Source organism: Equus caballus, chromosome 18, assembly GCF_041296265.1.
Source record: "Equus caballus isolate H_3958 breed thoroughbred chromosome 18, TB-T2T, whole genome shotgun sequence".
NCBI lineage: Eukaryota > Metazoa > Chordata > Mammalia > Perissodactyla > Equidae > Equus > Equus caballus.
In genome coordinates this window covers 73,651,477-73,669,638 of record NC_091701.1, presented here as the reverse complement: position 1 = coordinate 73,669,638, position 18,162 = coordinate 73,651,477, and the positions used below count along the sequence as shown (strand labels likewise).

General features: G+C 32.7%; 1 protein-coding gene across 6 annotated transcripts in view; it reads left to right on the top strand.

Moving 5' to 3' along the window:
• BOLL (boule homolog, RNA binding protein) overlaps positions 1-18,162 on the top strand; it is a 96,025-nt gene that overhangs the window by 50,397 nt on the left and 27,466 nt on the right. For 2 of the 6 annotated variants that reach the window (XR_002801326.2, XM_023622293.2), the window contains one exon: positions 3,674-3,998. The exons of 1 other annotated variant lie outside the window; for it this stretch is intronic. Coding sequence is in view for 2 of the 5 variants with exons in the window: in XM_023622293.2 (XP_023478061.1) it covers positions 3,674-3,697 (24 nt within the window). In the remaining 3 variants the exon portion in view is untranslated. Of the gene's footprint in view, positions 1-3,673; positions 3,999-13,206; positions 17,978-18,162 lie in introns of those variants that run through there. 3 more of the 6 variants (XR_002801325.2, XR_011428331.1, XM_023622291.2) reach the window with 3 other exon arrangements.

The following is an 18,162-nucleotide window of genomic DNA, read 5'->3' as shown; positions in this document are numbered from 1 at the left end:
TTTTTTTTTGGTGAGGAAGGTTGGCCTTGAGCTAACACCTGTTGCCAGTCTTCCTCCTTTTGCCTGAGAAAGAGTGGCCCTGAGCCAACATCTGTGCCAGTCCTCCTCCACTTCGCATGTGGGATGTCTACACAGCACAGCCCAATGAGCTGTGTGTAGGTCTGCGCCTGGGATCAAAATCCACAAACCCCCGTGTCACCAAGGCAGAGCACATGAACCTAACCAGTACGCCACCAGGCTGGCCCCGATTCTTTCTTTTTCTTTTTTTCATTGATGTATAATTGACATATAATATCCTGTTGGTTTCAGGTGTATATCATAGTGATTGGATATTTTTATACATTATGAAATGATCACCACAGTAAGTCTAGTTACCATCTGTCACCATACAAAGTTAGTACAATATTATTGACTATATTCCCTTTTTAATCTTTTTTTTTTTTTTTTTAAGATGTTAGTTTTCCTTCTTCTCCCCAAAGCCCCCTGGTACATAACTGTATATTTTAGTTGTGGGTCCTTCTAGCTGTGGCATGTGAGATGCCACCTCAGCATGGCTTGACAAGCAGTGCTAGGTCCATGCCCAGGAACTGAACTGGTGAAACCCTGGGCCGCCGACACAGAGCATACGAACCCAACCACTTGGCCACAGGGACAGCCCCATTTTAATCTGTTTTTAACCTAACATGGATTATTTGACTCAGCCTCTGGACTGCTTTAATATTTACATTTGCCATGAGTTCTTACCAGCTAAGATAATTAATGTAGGGGGAAGTGTGGATGAAGATAATTTGAGATATTTATTCATTACTGTGTAAGGATAGGTATGAGGTGATACAGTATTCTGAGTAAATTTTATACTCCTTTTATGGGGGATATCTGTCTTATTGTGTGGCACATTTTATCTGCTTATCCAGTTATGTGTTTTCATTCTTAGTTTGAGCACTTGCTTTCCTTACATTCTGAGTCTGTCATTCCCTCTAATTGAACACTGTTTCTCCTTTTCCCCAGTCTTTTTTCTTTTCTCTCAGCACTCAGACTACTTGGATGACCATCTTCATAATAAAAGATTCAACTCATCAAATCTTAATTCCTTACAGAATTGTTTCCTAAATTTCCCCCATTTTGAGGATACATAATAACAAGCAGTAGGATTTTGTATTCCACACTTCACTAATAATATTTTAAATTTATCTATTTTGGAAAGACATGAGGGAGGAGTATAGGGGTATCTTTTTCATTCCATATGAAATTATTGTTCCTTTAGTATTGAGATCTATTGAAACTACATATCTAAGATTTATTGCCAAGATTTGACAACTTCTTATTAGCCAAATCCCAAGGGTCTTGACCTAGGTCTTGTCCCCTTAGATTCTCTTTAATTCAGTACTGTCAACTAGCCTGTGCTTAAACTTTATTAATTTTCAGATGTGGCTCTCTTTCCTTGCATTAAGTTTGATCTTTCAGTGTCTCTTTCAGAAATATATTTCTTCCTCTTTTACCAGCTACTAATCATGACATGATTCTCTTTGCACTGTAAATTGTCTTCTAAGGGAATTTTCCAGTTTTCTGCATTTTAATAGTGTTTAATAGTGAATCTGGGGGCCAGCCTGGTGGCGCAGCAGTTAATTTCACACATTCCGCTTCTCGGCGGCCTGGGGTTCGCTGGTTCGGATCCTGGGTTCAGACATGGCATCACTTGGCATGGCAAGCCATGCTGTGGTAGGCGTCCCACATATAAAGTAGAGGAGGATGGGCATGGATGTTAGCTCAGGGCCAGCCTTCCTCAGCAAAAAGAGGAGGACTGGCAGTAGTTAGCTCAGGGCTAATCTTCCTCAAAAAAAACAAAACAAAGTTAGTGAATCTGACCGTAGGGCTTTGGTTCTCTTCCAATTTAACCCTAAAACAACAACATTTGGATAAATGGTCACTACCTCCTCAAACTGAAAATCATGAAGAATCCTCACCTCTTACGTGTTAGTTTGCCCATCTTCTGTTTCTCCTAAAATCAAAACAATACCAGTGATTTTTCTGACCTCTTGATCCTACATGATCTATGTATACTGTTTTTGTGTCCCTTCTTCAACTAACTTGCTAAGAATAATATATTTATTTCTCTTTCTACTACCAAATCCCTTTTCTAAGCTTTATTATTGCCTAACCAGTTTACTTTCTTCAAATAGTGCTTGCTCATATTTCTTCAAGATGTCTCTATCTTCAGTTTCCATCCTTTACTTATACATAAAATTTGAATTTAGTTTTTTTAATCTGAAGTTAGGTTTTTCCCCCTCTTATCACTCTGATCAACTCTTATTCACATCCTTACCAAATTCCTTATCATTAAGTATTCTCCCTTCGGTTTTCCCATACTTAACCTAAATGATTCACATAATAACTATTTATATTGCTTTTCTTTGAGCTGTAATAATGAAGCAAGCACTGTTCCTATTCTCTCTAGGCCTATTGAGCCTTCAACCAAGCAATTCCACCTACATAGACTAGTTTGAGTTCACTTCTCTGTTTTTCCTTAGAGAACCAGAGCACACTGCCAATAAGCTGTGAGTAGTTGACTAGGTATGAATAGCTATATATTACCACAGTAGATTTCATTCATTTACCAAATATTTATTGAGCACCTACCATGTGCTAATGAATATTCTAGACACTGAGAATACCTCAGTGAACAGTAAGTGGTATTGGACAGTACTGAACAGAGAAATCCAGGCAGGGCTATCGAGTTTAGCAAACCAGACAAATTTGAACCCCCTAGAGTCATGCTGTCACCAATATGGTAACCACTAGCCACAGGAAACTAGTTAATTTCAATTTTAAATTAATTCAAATTAAATGAAATTTAAAATTCACTTCAATAGAAACTCACCACATTTCATGTACTAAATAGCCCCATGTGGCTAGTGGCTACCATATTTGGCAGTGTAGATATAGAACTTTTCCATCAACATAGAAAGTTTTATCAGACAGTACTTCTGTAGAGAGATTGAAACAAACATGGAAAATTTTGAGGCTATCCAAAACTAAAAATATGTCATAGGACAGCTTGGTTTCCTAAATTAGGAGCTGACCTATGCCCAAAGTGCCAAAAAGATAATAGCAACTAGGTTGTTTCTTTGACCCAAACTAATCTTAACACACACACGCAAATCTCAGGATGACACAGATATAATGAATTACTCGGTATTATATGGCATCAGTACCTATATGCTTGTCCTACCAATGCCAACTTGAAGGGTACTTTTGGGGTTTTGCACAACTTTCTAAATAGCCTTCTGCCAAACTCTACTCCCCTTTTAAAAACATGTTTTTAAAACCCACATAATAATAGTTTCAAAAATAGAAGTAATGTTATAACTCACTTGTTTCTCTGTTGACCTGTTCTCCATTTTTATATACTAAACATTTACACTGTGACACTAGACTAGAGATGGTCTAAAATAGATCTTAAGCTTTCGGAGATCAGGGAGCAAGCCTTTCCTGAGTTCTGGACCCTTCCTAATCTCTAGCCTCTCACTTCATAATACTCTTAATATAATTAGTACCACATGTTCTACAGGTTCTTAGTAAATGTTCATTGATGTCTTACATTCATCTACTCTAACTTATTTTTTTTCCCCATTCAGTTTTTCTGATCTATATTTTCTTTCTCTTTACTTAACAGACAGTGTGGAGCATTCATTATTAAGACAATTGGGCAGCTCTAGTCCAGCTCAACTGATTTCTTGTCTAATGATCCTTGTGTGGCCGAGATCCAGCTTCAACGAACCGGCTAGAAGCTGCCCATTGTGAAACTTAGGGTTAGTTAATACCTCACCATATTTATTCCACTATAAGCTGTCTAAATTTGATGAAATTTGTTTTTTCAGCTGTTCTACAAAATTATTAGGTATATGTGGCATGTTGGTGTTTTTATGTGTTAATCTAACTGCAGTGACATTTTCTACAACATGTTTTATCCATTCCATAAATAATAACCACATTGGGAATAGTGAGGTGTCTTTCATTTTCTCTGCTTTGTGTTATTTCTTTTCCTCTCAACCTTTTAGAAGTTATGTTTCACATTCTTTGCTATTTATTTTAATATTTAGGATAAAAGTCATTCCTAATTCTAATAGAATTTTTAATACTTTCATGCCTTTTGCATATAGTATATTTAATGGTTAATTCAGTTCTACTACTTTGCTATTTTGTCATTTAATATGCTTTTGTCTAATTTTTTATTTATTGTTACTGCTACACCTTATTTAATTTTGCTTCTGCCATGGTTTTCAGAATTTTAATAGTATTTATACTGCTTTTTTTATAACATTTTCCAAATATTAGAAATACCATCAACATGTTCGGTATTCTTGCCTTTTCATGTGATTAATTTGACTATGTTAAATTTTTTCTCTAATATTTGAGATAATGCTGCAGCCTTCCTATAACATAAGCCATTTGGCACCAAATTTTATATAATATGGATCAACTAGTAGAATTGTTTTGATAAAAGAAGGGCTCACCTCTGACATGATCTCATAACATTGATATTCTACTGTATTTTAGTGTTCTTTGAATGCTTTAATCTTTTAACCGAAAAAATTCTATGTTACCAATATATTCAATTATATAATGTTATTAACTTTAAAAAAGAAAATTCATTGTTTTCATAAAAAGCAAAACTATTTCTTAGACCAAAGAAAAACTTTAAATTCTGATTCTAAAGCCAATTCTTATTATAAAATTAGAAAATAGGTGGGGAGGAAAAGCCATTGTTCAAAAGTTACAGAACAAATCCTAAGTGTTTTTATCACTAAAATTTCTGTAGTAGTATAAAAAAATCCATCTTACATTCATTTGCAGTTCTTTCACTGACTTTCCGATTTTAGGAGAGAAGGGGATAAGCCATAAATATTCGCATTACCCTAATAAATCTATCTCCTCCCTCTCCTATTCCATCCCCAAATGTATTCCACGCTCAGCAGCAGCAGCAACAGAAATAATAGGACATAGACCCCAAAGTTTTTCCTCGTGAGTCAAATAAGGTGTTTCTTTAAAACCATAATGAATATGTTTGCCAGTCCAATGGTTTCAAGAGAACAGTAGGACTGTATGAATATACACTAGCATACAAGGACCCTATGTACATTAATATTCTCAGTTTTTAGAAACGTAAATAGACTAAGTCCCACAATTAAATTTCAAAAGTTTTTGTTCTGTAAGTAAAAATTATTAACCACTGATGTTAGAGATCTTCTTTTAATAGCAGTATCCTTGATAACAAAAAAAAGTTGTTTTGATTTTCAAAATGTTAAACATGATGCTAAACAAATCCTGGACTGTTAATAAAAATTAATGATGTATTAATGGATAAGGAATTTTGATAATAATTGATACCCAAGTGTGTTTCTTCCACAGAGCTATAGAGATTATATGCATAAACACATATATATACACGTATAAGTATAAATTATATGCATACTATATATACACATTATATATATATATACACACATATATATATAATTCATACATATACACTTTCTTAGAATTTAGCTTTATTTTGAGAAGCTAACCAAAACAGTGGAATTTATTGTCAACTTGAATACACAGAGGACATCATCAGCCTTCCTCACGGCATAGCTTGTTAGCCCAAACTTGTTACTTCTAAAAACAGACAGATTGGGAGGATGAAAATTCTCCTTACGTGTGCTAAGTAAAGCCCATTTTATTTTTTTCTTTTTTATAGTATATCTTCTATAGATAAATTTCAGAAGTAAATTTTTACTTACTTAGTACCCATTTTGAAAGGCCAATCTTAAAAACATCTGAAATTCACTCTGTGTTAGAGTGAAATGGATAATACAAATATTAGTACATGTACCAAAATCACAAGGTAATAGCTTTGCAACCTGTTTCCCAGAATCTCTAATACAAGCAGAAACAGAAAGGTGGTAGCTTGTCAAAAGATAAAGTATCTTGGAAAATTAAGACTTTAACTTCCTCTGTCAGCTGGTTTCAGAAGGATGGCTTAGAAAAAGGAGGTATGATTTAGTTTATAACATTGCTTTATAAATTTCTGCTAATAATGGCAGTACAGTATTTTCAAACAAATTTATACATGGTAACTCCCATATGTAGAAGTGTGTTTCCTTGATTTATGCTATATTTAACTATAAAATGAAGAATTGGAGTCACGTACACAAAAATTATTTATATCTTTCCCAGAAGTAGTGCTTGGATAATATTAAAATATAGAATCAAAGGACTAGAAAAGACTTTAGGAAGGTATCCAATCCAACTTTGATGTCATGCTTCTACATGCACTATTATTATAATAGTAAATTGCTGGCCCCTACACCTATACTTTGACTAAAATTTATTCTGAAATCTCTATAGACTTAAAAGGGGAAAAGGGCAAAATTTTACCCAAAGGATGGATGTAATATTCCTAATTGATGCTGTTTCTTTCAGCTCTATTCAGTGTTTTATTCCTGTGCATCAATTCCTAAAAATATGCTATTAGCTTCTGTCCTTCCATGTTGAGTACTACTCTCTGATTAGCAGCTAGTTATTGCTGTTTGTTGGACCTGCCTTATAGGTGTTTCTGTTTCTTTGCTTTTGTGTGTTGCATAAATTTGCTAATATTTTGTGCATTCTCCTGGTTCCTCTCAGAAATCAAGTGCCATTCAAGATCACTTGTTTTATTTCACATTGTCATTATTTTATTTCTTCCATGTGACATAACCCTTCTTTAGTTTTCTACATACTATATACTATATACTAATTTCATGGTTATCTTGATGTTAACTACTTTCTGACCTGTCAGGATCTGCAAATATAAAATAGCAGATGTAGATTTCAAACTAATGAACTAACAGATTAAGGATTTCCAGTTTTGTCTTTCTTTTTAGGCATAATGCTTAAAATAATATCAACTAATATAATGACAAGCCTGATTATGTTGAAGTGAACATACACAGTAACAGGCCGAATAGTCATTAAGACATTTTATTTTGATATCTGACTTATTTTTAAAACATGCAGTTTAAAAATTTTCCATTTACTGATTTGTCAGTTTTTCTCATTTGATATGTATTTCTTAGTTAAAAGATACCAGTACTTGATTATTTACTAATATTTTGGTGCATAATTTTCTTAGTGAAGCTAGTATGTTAACCTCAGTTTTGCATTTCTATCCAGGTGTGTACCCACAGTAATTGTCATTTAGTATTTCTCTAAAGGTAATTGGAGTCATAAACATCTTGGTGTACTGTTGCAAAACAGGGGTGTGAGAAGCTGCCTCTCTGTACTTAAAGACTAAAGCCTTTTCCTTCCTCCTCTGCTAAGAGTCTTTTTCTCATGTCAGCCTTTTTACTTGGTGGGTTTTTTTTCCTCATCAGAGAAAATTTGGAGGGTCCTAGATCCTCAACTTCTTTGGGATTTACCTACAAGATTCCAGTATGCTCTTAGGCCTAAAGAGAGAATTTCTAATAAGAAAGTCCTTTGATTAGACTCCTACTTTTTTCTTCATTTCTTCCTTCGTGGAATAGAGAGGATAAAATACATCTCTGAGAGTTTTTCTTTCCTGGGGAAAGTAACGCTTTTGAGGAGATGGTAGCTTTGGGTTATTTCATTTTATAAGGAGAGTTAAGTTTCTGCTTTAAAGTATAAAGGCTTCAAAGTAAATGTCTCAAAGTTCTTAGCATTTATTTTCCTCCCATTATTTATCATCAACGAGCTTTGTGGCATTCTCTCTACATCTTTGTCTTTGATAGATTTCAGTGCTTAAAAAAGCAGTTTTTCCTTTGGAAAATTCCAAGCTAAAAATCAAACTGTATTCTTCCCTTCCCAATTCTCTAGGCCTATCAGTTGTCCTCTTTCAATCTGGAAAGAATTCCCTGTCTATTCACCTCAATATCTCCTTTCCAACTTGTTTTCCAAGTACGATATCCTTATTGTTTGAATCAATTGAAAAAACAACGTGCTGACAATGAGAAAGACCTCCTTCCATCTGGCTTTCCCCCCTTCTGCCTATTAGCATTCTGAGGGACCTCTGTTTTCCATTTTGGATAGAATTTCTCCAAATTTTGAGAGATCCTGAATCTTGTCTTATCTACCCAATTCAATTAACTTTTTTTGACTGAAAATGAGGGGACTTAGGGATATTTACTATGTAGTCATTATTTATTTAGCAATTATTTTTGCACTGTCATCTCTGATTTCATTTTCAAATATGGCTCTAAACTGAAAGAAAAGAAATACAATCAAGCATACTTAACTTTGGAAGAGTTTTGTCCAATTCCAACCATATTACCAGTGACATTTAAATTCACAGGATATTCTCCCAAAAGATATCTATATTAGGCTAAATATGTAATCTAATAATACTAATTTGAATTCTAGATTTGGGGAATAAAAGCAAGAAAGAAAAAAGGATCTTTCCCAACTTCACCTTCCCTAAGAATAGGGTTAAAGAGAATGCCTGTTTACCCAAACACTTAATCCAATTTGTGGAATTTCCAACAGTATAACGTAACATAAAAAATTGAGGCAATGTGAGGAAAGATGTTTTGGCTTAAGGAATTCAGCTTAAAAGCAGCTAATTCATACTTGAGAGTGTCATTCTTGGTTTTCACACCTTCTTTCCTTCTTCATTTCTGAACACTTCGGTACTCTTAAAGCTCCATGTTTTTCACAATGGTTCCTAATAACAGAGTGCGCATTTGGAAGTATGAAGATAAAGAACCAGGATAGCTTTTGCTTTAACATGGAATTTTATCCTTTTAATCCTCAATTTCTTTTCCTTTATATATTTTAAATATTAATAAAGGAAATTTTAAAAGATGATGACCATGCAGAGAGTTACCTTTGTGTCTGATTCCTAAAAATAAGATGCAACTGGAAAGGATATGTTAGTTAATACACAGCATTTTTTGTACATCTATATCTCACTAATTTCAAAAAGGCTATCCAGTTTCCTCAAAGAATTCCATAGGTGCAACCCTAGACAATAATGAAATACAGACCTTTTGTATTGCGCTTTAGCAGATTTCCATTTTTGAAGTTAAAAACTTCTTTTAAAGATTCTAACTCTGACTTAGGATATAAACCTAACACTGTTCAACTCATTTAATACATTCACTTGCTTCCTGAAAATTAACTTTCTAAATCATTGTCACCTTTACTTAAATTTTGTATACCCATTACAGAGAATTTAGCTTTTTTTATTTTCCTCTGACTGATGAATTATTTGGGAAAATATTCAGAATTCATTGTAAAGATTGTTTCTTCATATAAATAATCCAGTTGATATACTATCTTTATTAAACATCTTTCAAACCAAACATCTTTTACACACTCTAGGTAAAAGTAACCAACATATAGTTTTCACTGACATGATTTAATCTCAGCTCATGCAGTTTCAAAAGAATCTTGTCCCTGTTGTTAATAAAGTACAGTTCGTTCTATTATAGTAAGACAAGCTTGCAAACAGGGTCTGTCTGAATCAGATCATGTATAAGAATGCAACTTCATCTTTTCTCACAGATAATTACATTCCCAGAGACTTGCCAAGTTCCAATATGAATACTAGCTTAACTTTCTGTAACATATGATTATATAGATTCAGAATTAGGAATCCTTGTTCTCCAGCACATATTTCCTCTTTAATCTCACTCCCACCTTCATTGATGAGCAGCAGACAAACTTGATTTGATTATCTTTATAGAAACCAAGGCTTTTTACTTTAGACAAGGTCCTCTGATGTTTTATCATATCAAGTTCTGCTTTCACTTCTGCTCCTTGTAGTAGTCAGAAAGTTCTTGACTTTGCTGATCTCTGCTCCAAGTTCTTATTATATGTGGGAATGATATATTTATCATTCAAATCAAGACCCTTGAGAGTGAAGGGGGTACCAAAAACAATTAAAATCATTTAATTTTTGAACTATGCACTTATTGACCAACAAAGAAGTTTATCCTATTAATAAATCTATAAGATCATTCTATTCAAAGACTGTTTCAAAACTGAAATTCTAATAATGCAACAGGCCTAAACCTAGACTGTCCCAGGGAAATTGGGATGTAGGTAACTCTATCAATATTTACAAAATGAATGTAACATTAAACTGGTATAGTTTAGTATAGTATAAAAGGATTTTCAAAAAGTATAGTCTGAAAGGCATTAAACCATAAAAGATAGGCCTGAACTCCTCTATTACTTTATGGTTTAACCCGTTTAACCCTTGAAGCTTTATGGTTTCTGCTTTAGCTATTGATACAGCTATATAAATAAATTGAATTATGTTTAGGTATAAGCCTGTTTCCCTATGTTATAAACATGAAATCATAGAATCATATAACTTAAGAACTAAAGAATCTACAACTGTGGAATAGCCTTAAGATATTAGTCTTAAAATATTGGTAACTTAACCTGTGTAACTAAATTTGCTATATAATTACTAGGTCATCTTAAAGAAAAGCTTTGGTTAAGTCATTAAAGATTGTTTAAAGTCCATGATAATATTCCTTATAAAAATTCTGTTAACTTTGTTGATGATAATCTATGAAGTCATGCTTAGAATATCACATTTTGCTTACTATATTATTCCAAAGCAAGAATAGCACCTTATATTTATATAGCATCTTACAATCTACAAGCACTTCACATATGTTATCTTGTTTCATCCACTCAATATTTTTGTGAGATAATCAGGCAACTTTTTATAAGAGAAGAGAGTCTTAGGTTAAGAGAACTTCCCAAGATGACATTACTATTAAGTGGTAGAACCTAGGACTTCTGATTACTAATAAATTGTCACCTGTAATCAAGCAAGTCCTGTCTAGGGAGTAGAGGGCTGAGAAGGGAAGGTCCGTAGAGAACACAGTACTTTGCAGAAATAACTTTTGTCTCATCCAAGAGTTACGGACCATCTTTTGTTAAATCGCTAAAATTAAATCTTACACAAATTAAATCTTAGACACAAATAAAATGTCTATTCTAATCCCTTAAACGTCTGGAAGTCTGGATCAGAAAATATTTCAATTTTAAAATAAACAAATTATGATACCATGAAATTGTTTAATCATGCTTTTATCAAGTAACCTAAGTATGAACAGTTTCCTAACCAAAATAATAGAAATAAAATTACCCTAGAATTTAATTTGTTAGATTGTTAATCGAAAATTTTCTTTGAGTGTTGTGCAATTCAGTATTTTGGTAAATATAAGAAGGAACACCAGGTGAGAAAAAATGCCTTCTAAATTATCCAAAAAAAACTTTAATCCCTCTGAGATAGCAAAAAATATATATAGGCAGTGCCATCTACTCTTTATATTTTGGGAACATGGCACATTTCTATATTTTTTTTTGAAAGCAGAAAGTCCACCAACAAAAAACAATGAAACTTTGGTTGCTTTTCTTCTTCCTTTCCATTCTTCTTGTTAACAACTACAATATAGGTGTTTATCAGTCTTTGTCTAGACCCTCCATGTAGTGTTTGCTGTTTCAGAAAGGGTTATTCTAGTTTAGTTTTCTTTTTTACATCCTAATGACGAGTACCAAACTATCACTTTTTATATTGATAAAATGTGTGTGGTGCTAAGATAAATGAATCATTATCATAATTGCCTACTGAAATCTCCTTAGCTCAAGAATTATAACGGTGCCTAAGGTTAAGTATAGCCTCATGTCATTGGAGTGAATTTTCTCACACCACTGATTTTGATAACTCTCTTTCACTTATTTTACAATACATCATAAATGTTTGTTTTCTGGTTAGAAGACTTTCATAACTTCACAAAGTATTTTATTTTTCCTTCTTCTCCCTAAAGCCCCCCAGTACATAGTTTTGTATTCTAGTTGTGGGTCGTTCTAGTTATGGCATGTGGGACACTACCTCAGCATGGCCTGATGAGCAGTGCTATGTCCGCGACCAGGATCTGAACCTGCGAAACCCTGGGCTGCCGAAGCAGAGTGCGCAAACCTAACCACTCGGCCATGGGGCCAGCCCCTCACAAAGCACTTAAAGCGATTTGAATAAACTCTTTGTAATTGCACAATTTAAAACATTTTTAAACCTAGAAGCATTTAGGTCTGATATGCCATAAAAAATTACTCATTGTTTTTATGACTGACTTTTGATAGTTACCTATTCTAGCATTGGCAAGTGGTTTCATTGTTAGTAGACACGCTCAGTCTTGGTGGGTCAAGAGTGACGTTTGTGCCCAAATCATGGAAAGTACAACAGTATATAATCAACTATGCCTCTTTACAGAAATTTTACTTATCTTAGAAGCTTTGGTTTGCTTCCCTTAACTTTATGTAAGTTGGTAGTTATGTTTTTAGAAGAACTACTAGCATACTTGGTATTAAATTTCTGTTGTCAGATTCAGGTTGGGCAGTTGATTTGGCCTATGTCCTACTTCTAAAGTTTTATTCAGCTTTATGAGATAAACTCAGGCTCCTTGATGCCTGCATTCTTCTTGAATCACAACATGCAAACTCGAATCATTTAAAGCAGGCAGAGCAAATGATGAGATTTTTAGGCAAAAGCATTTGGCTCAACACTGGCACTCTGAAGCCAGTCATTATAGATAACTTATAATCCTATACCTTTAGTCATTATAGATGCCTTAGCTGAAATTTTCCCATTCTCAAGTGTCTTGAGCAAACAGTATCTCCAGCAATCTTTATGTTCAGCAGTGGATCAAATAAAATTCATTTGTTGGAACACAAAGGCTATTCACTGGATGTTTTACTTAACAGTAGATAAAATTTCATGTTACTTTATTGACATGCAAGTTTATGAATAATTCCCTGATTTTCTCTGGACAGTTGCTTTCTCAACCATACGATCTGACTCTAGTTTTGTATGTCACTAAATACAAAAATCTTTTTTTTTTTTAACAAGTCGTTACCAAAGTTCAGGGATGGCACAAAGGAAGTATAACGTAGTAATTTAGAAGTACCATTAGATTTGGCTCTTCTCAGATCCTTTGTAGTGAGTCTTTCTTATAGCCCTCGGATGCTTCCCTCTCCAGCAGCAGTTATAAGGTAACCTACTCTTTCTAGTGGGAATTTCCTAAAGCACACCTTCTCTCCTCAGAATCCAGGCCACTTAATATTATTTTTAAATCTTTCCCTTAAGTAATTGTAAAATAAAAGCCATTTAAAATGCATTAAAACCCTAATTTTCTTTAAATCTCTTAATAGGAACCAAGGTTACATTCTGTGAGAAGAAGCTTTTCTCAACCTTCATCTGTAGGTTTGAAACCTCGATATTCTCGAAGCCCACACTTTCATCCTAGAAAAGATTTCAGAGCAGAGGATTCAATTCTTACTCCATCTTCCTCTACTGATTCTGTTAAGTAGAGTCTTGGATAACTATTTTATCCAATAATAGAAAACAACTAGCCCCGTGTATGGTCTGCTAACAAATATGAGGGTGTTGGATATGCTTAAGGTTAAATGTTTTTGCTTTTTAAGGGAATTAAAGAAATCTTGATAGCCAGAACATTGGAGGTACAGGATAAAATCATGGTTTCCTTTATGAATCCACACACACTTAAGTAACATAGATTTTTAATCTATAACAATCAACAAGATTATGTCTATAAAACAACAAATATCTTGATAAATTTGAAAAATTTGGTCATCATCTGGCTATCTTATCAACATGATAATGTCATATACAACCACTTAAAACATCTTTGGTGTTTGGATTTTTCAGTTTTATTCCAGACATTTCATATTTCTAGACATAGCCATGGTATATACAGAATATACCTAGCAACAGGCCATTTGTTGTAATATGGTAAATTTAAAAAAAAAAACTTGTTAGGGAGATGTGTATAAGATTCTAGCTTCCACATTATTTTGGTTTCACTATGGTTAGGTTTATGTATATTTTACCTATATTAAATGTTTTTGATAAAACATTTCAAATTCTTAGTTTACATTAGAAATTTTGACAGACATTAATACATATAAAAATCATTTGTGTGTGTAATATCTGGAAATCTGTCATATTACGACCATTTATTTTATACCAATTACCATGGCCAAAGTTGACACTGTTCTTAAAAATACTTAGATATCTCCCTACCTATTTCTGGCTCTCTTTTGTCATTCATCCAAGAAGTATAAAGGTTCTTAAGCATCCTGGCAAGTAGAAGCATTCACTGCATATTTCATGTCAGATTCAAGACATATTTCTTCCTTTAACACAGTGACACTGTCAATATTCCTTGTTATGTTTCATTCAGGTCCTAGTTTGTTAGGTTTCTAGGCTTTCAAAACATTAACTTTGACTGAATAAAACTTACCCATAACATTATATTTCACCTTTTAAATACAAAGAAGCTATGATTATCTGCTCTTACAGAAGTGAAAAAGTTTTTTTATAATTAAAAAAACTTTTTAAAATTAAAACATGGCCATGCCAACTTTTTTAAATGTTGCCTAATATATATCCCAACTTTCTTCTGTAAAAACATTCTATTCCTTTTATAGAAGATTGGATTATTAAAAACAATTAAAATAGTTATATATAAATAAGCAATATTTAAAATCTGATTGTACAATACTAGGAGTCTTATTTTTTTCACTATTTTAATTTCATGTCCACTCCAAGAACTAAAGCTGATTTGCACTTCTGTTGGGAAAGAATAAGAACTATATATTAAAACCTTGTTATAATATTAGGAAGATGATTAACCCAATTATGAGTTAATTTTTTATCCTGTCTCATAAAGGATAGTGAACAATCCACTGATATATATGTTTTGGGGGAATATCGCCAGAATGTTTCTGGGCTAAGATATTTAACTTTAAGAATAAAATGTGATAGTGTAGTTATATTAAAGAATATTCTGGCACATTCTAAGGCCACTCCATCTATTGAAAATATTTTGCTACATTTATTTTAAAAGTAACATGCTGTGTGTTGAGGTCTGATGTTCTATAATTAGAGCCCATGTCAAAAATCTTATGAAACAATCTATTTAATATTCCATTTGTGTGGTGTTTCCAGTGTACCTCTTATTCCTGTATTTATTATTCAGGCTTAGGCTTATTCATTACATATACCAGGGCATTTTTGTTCTAAAACTTTTATAAATTTTAAAGAGTCCACGAGTAATTGTATTTTGCTTCAAAAAAAGATTTACATTTGAAGTGTTTTTCTTAGCTAATTTATTTTAGGCAATTGTGCTCTTTACCAAAATGTATTCATAGACTTCCACAGTACATTCATTCAAGTCTATAAAGATTATATTATGTCATTTTTCTCTCAGGCATAAAGTATAGAAAAATGAAGGTGGTATGAAAATTCATTAATGTACCCTAAAAAAAACCTATTCTGCTTAAATTGTGATATTTTGCTCTTATTTTAGAGATAATATACCATATCCATGATAGCAAAAATAGCTTTAATAGCTACAAGAGATCAATGTTTTAGTTTTTAATTATCAGGGCTCTTTTTACTACAAGTCATGATGTAAAAATGAACAAAGTGGGCCAGCTGCAGTGGCCTAGTGGTTAGTTCAGTGTGCCCTGCTTCGGTGGCCTGGGTTTGGTTCCCAGGCACGGACCTACACTGCTCTGTTAGTGGCCATGCTGTGCTGGCAGCCCACATACTAAAAAGTAGAAGAAGACTAGCACAGATGTTAGCTCAGGGTGATTCTTCCTCAAAAAAAAAAATGAACAAAGATATGGAGACTAAATCTTCATCCTTAGCCTCATACAGTTCTGAAATGACCAATAATAGTATATAAAAGAAATGTTTAATTAATATAAAAAGTATTGCCTAAAAAGCATATCTTTTCTTCCTTTGATGTTTTGAGAAAACATCTAAAGGATACTAATTTTAAAATACACATTAACAATTAGCAATTTTTAATACTTTCAATGTGTTTCTTGCTAATCATTTTAGGATCTTTGTTTTTAACATGTCTAACTTTGGTACCAAAGCAAAGAAAGCCACACAATATCCATCTATATAACACATTTTTAGCAGCACATAAAAGAAACTTCCTAAAATCCTTATTAGTATCTGACCTATTATGCAAACTATTAAAAAAAGATACTAATACATGTAAATTTTTCCTGCCCTGTATGTACCCAAATACTGTTAGTAAATTTAACTTTAGGATTATTTTATTCAGGCTATATCCGACTGTTTGTAAGAAGAGATTTCAATTAAAATAACACCTTTAATATCCTCTGTCTATGCCAAAGGAAAGATAAAAATAAACTCAGCTACAATCCTGTTTACCAAACAGATTTTTATGCCCGTGCCCTAGCTATGAGTCTGTCTTTAGAGAACGACTTCTTTAAAACTCTTGAACTCAGACTTAACCTACCTTCACACACTGAATATTTAAAACACATACCTCTACAGACTTACCAATGATGGGTTTTCATAACTTGGTTGAATTTGGCTATTCCCCTTATCACTACACTCAATGTTAAGCAATAAGTTTTCACTATTTTCCCTTCATTTTTCAATCTGAGATCAGGTTGATTTCCTAATTTTTACACTTAGCTAAACTTGGTTATATATTTCTGTTGCTTTTATGTCCCAGAACTGATAGCTCCACTTTTAGATGGTCTCCATGGATTATGGAAAAAGGAAGAAGTGCTATAAACTCTTCTTAGGATAGAAAACTAATTTTATGACATCAGTTACATCCAAAAATGTATTACTTAAAATCTGTTATGAATTAACTACATTCTAGAGGCTGATTTTTATGTCAACATTTCAGTAAGAAACAACTTTGTATTGTGAGGATTATTAAGTTTTTTTATACTAGGTCAGACAATATCATAATGAATGTTAAAAAATATTTCCTTTATGTTCAGCAAAAAAATACTTTCAGATCTTAAAATGGCTTGAAAATCCAACCATCAGCTTTCATGCAATTAATCATACATATTTTCAATAATTCATTTTATTTTAGCACTTAGGATTTTCTTCTATAATGCCAAAAAAGGCTCCTTACACGTTGTAACTTGATTTATCTAAATACATTCCTGTAATGAGTTATAAAATGAAACTGAACTCAGGACTATAAAGCTTTGCTTTTTAAAAATGTAGCGTTTCCATAAAATAAGTTTTATAGAAATTTAAATATAAAACATTAATGCAGTAATTTTAACTTACCACAACTGAAGATTCTTTGCTTTATGAAAGCCTTTATAAATTCCTTTAGTAAATGATTTTTAAAGGTAAACTAAAAAATGTTACCTAGGATATTTTTTATAATGCACCAGTCTGATTCTATCAGCAAGTCATAATCTACCATGCAAAAATTACTGAGAAAGTACCCATCATGCCTTGCTTAACTGTGGGACTGTGTAGCTTAAATTTAAACCGAGTTCTGAAGAAATTATTTAAAACATAGAATAAAGATGTAGATGTTCTTGACTTTCGAAGTTAGCGAGGACTTTAATACCTTTGGATACATTTTTAAAAATACAATTTACATGATAGCCAAGAGACCTATATAAACATAGGTTTCATCACATTTCTTTAAGGTGTAGTCCATGTCCAACACAACAGCTACATTTCATAAAAAATGTAAATATGATAATAGAGTATTCTTTATGCAATTCATAATAAAGTCTTTAATTTTTGGAAGTTAGAACATGTCTTGACTGTCATATATGAGATATAATTTACCAGGAATTATCCAGTATGTAGGATTTTAGCTAACGGGGTGGTATTTGCTTTGGTAATAACTGGAGTCAAGGGGCATCTAATCTGGTTTCTGCAGGCTTGTTAGGAAAGATGTCATAAGAATACCGTAATAAATGTTCAATAAATTCATAGAAGTTAAACTGTTAAAACAGATGAGTCTTTTAATAAGTTCACCTGTATTTAAACTGTATGTATGAAATGAAAGAGTTTCAGTGTTTGTGACCTCTAATAAAATTCTCTGGCTTTGTTACAATAATAGTTAACTGAAATAAAACTTTTGATTATTGATATGCTTTCATGTTTAGAGATAAATGTGTATTTAAAGCAAAATCTTATTTCAAAATACTTAGATTCATGAATTTATGACAACATACTTTCACTTAGAGGAGTACTGTTGGATTAAAGAATTTGGAACACTGTTCTGAAAATAAGAAATAAAATAATCTTAAGGAAAAAGAAAAATAGAGACT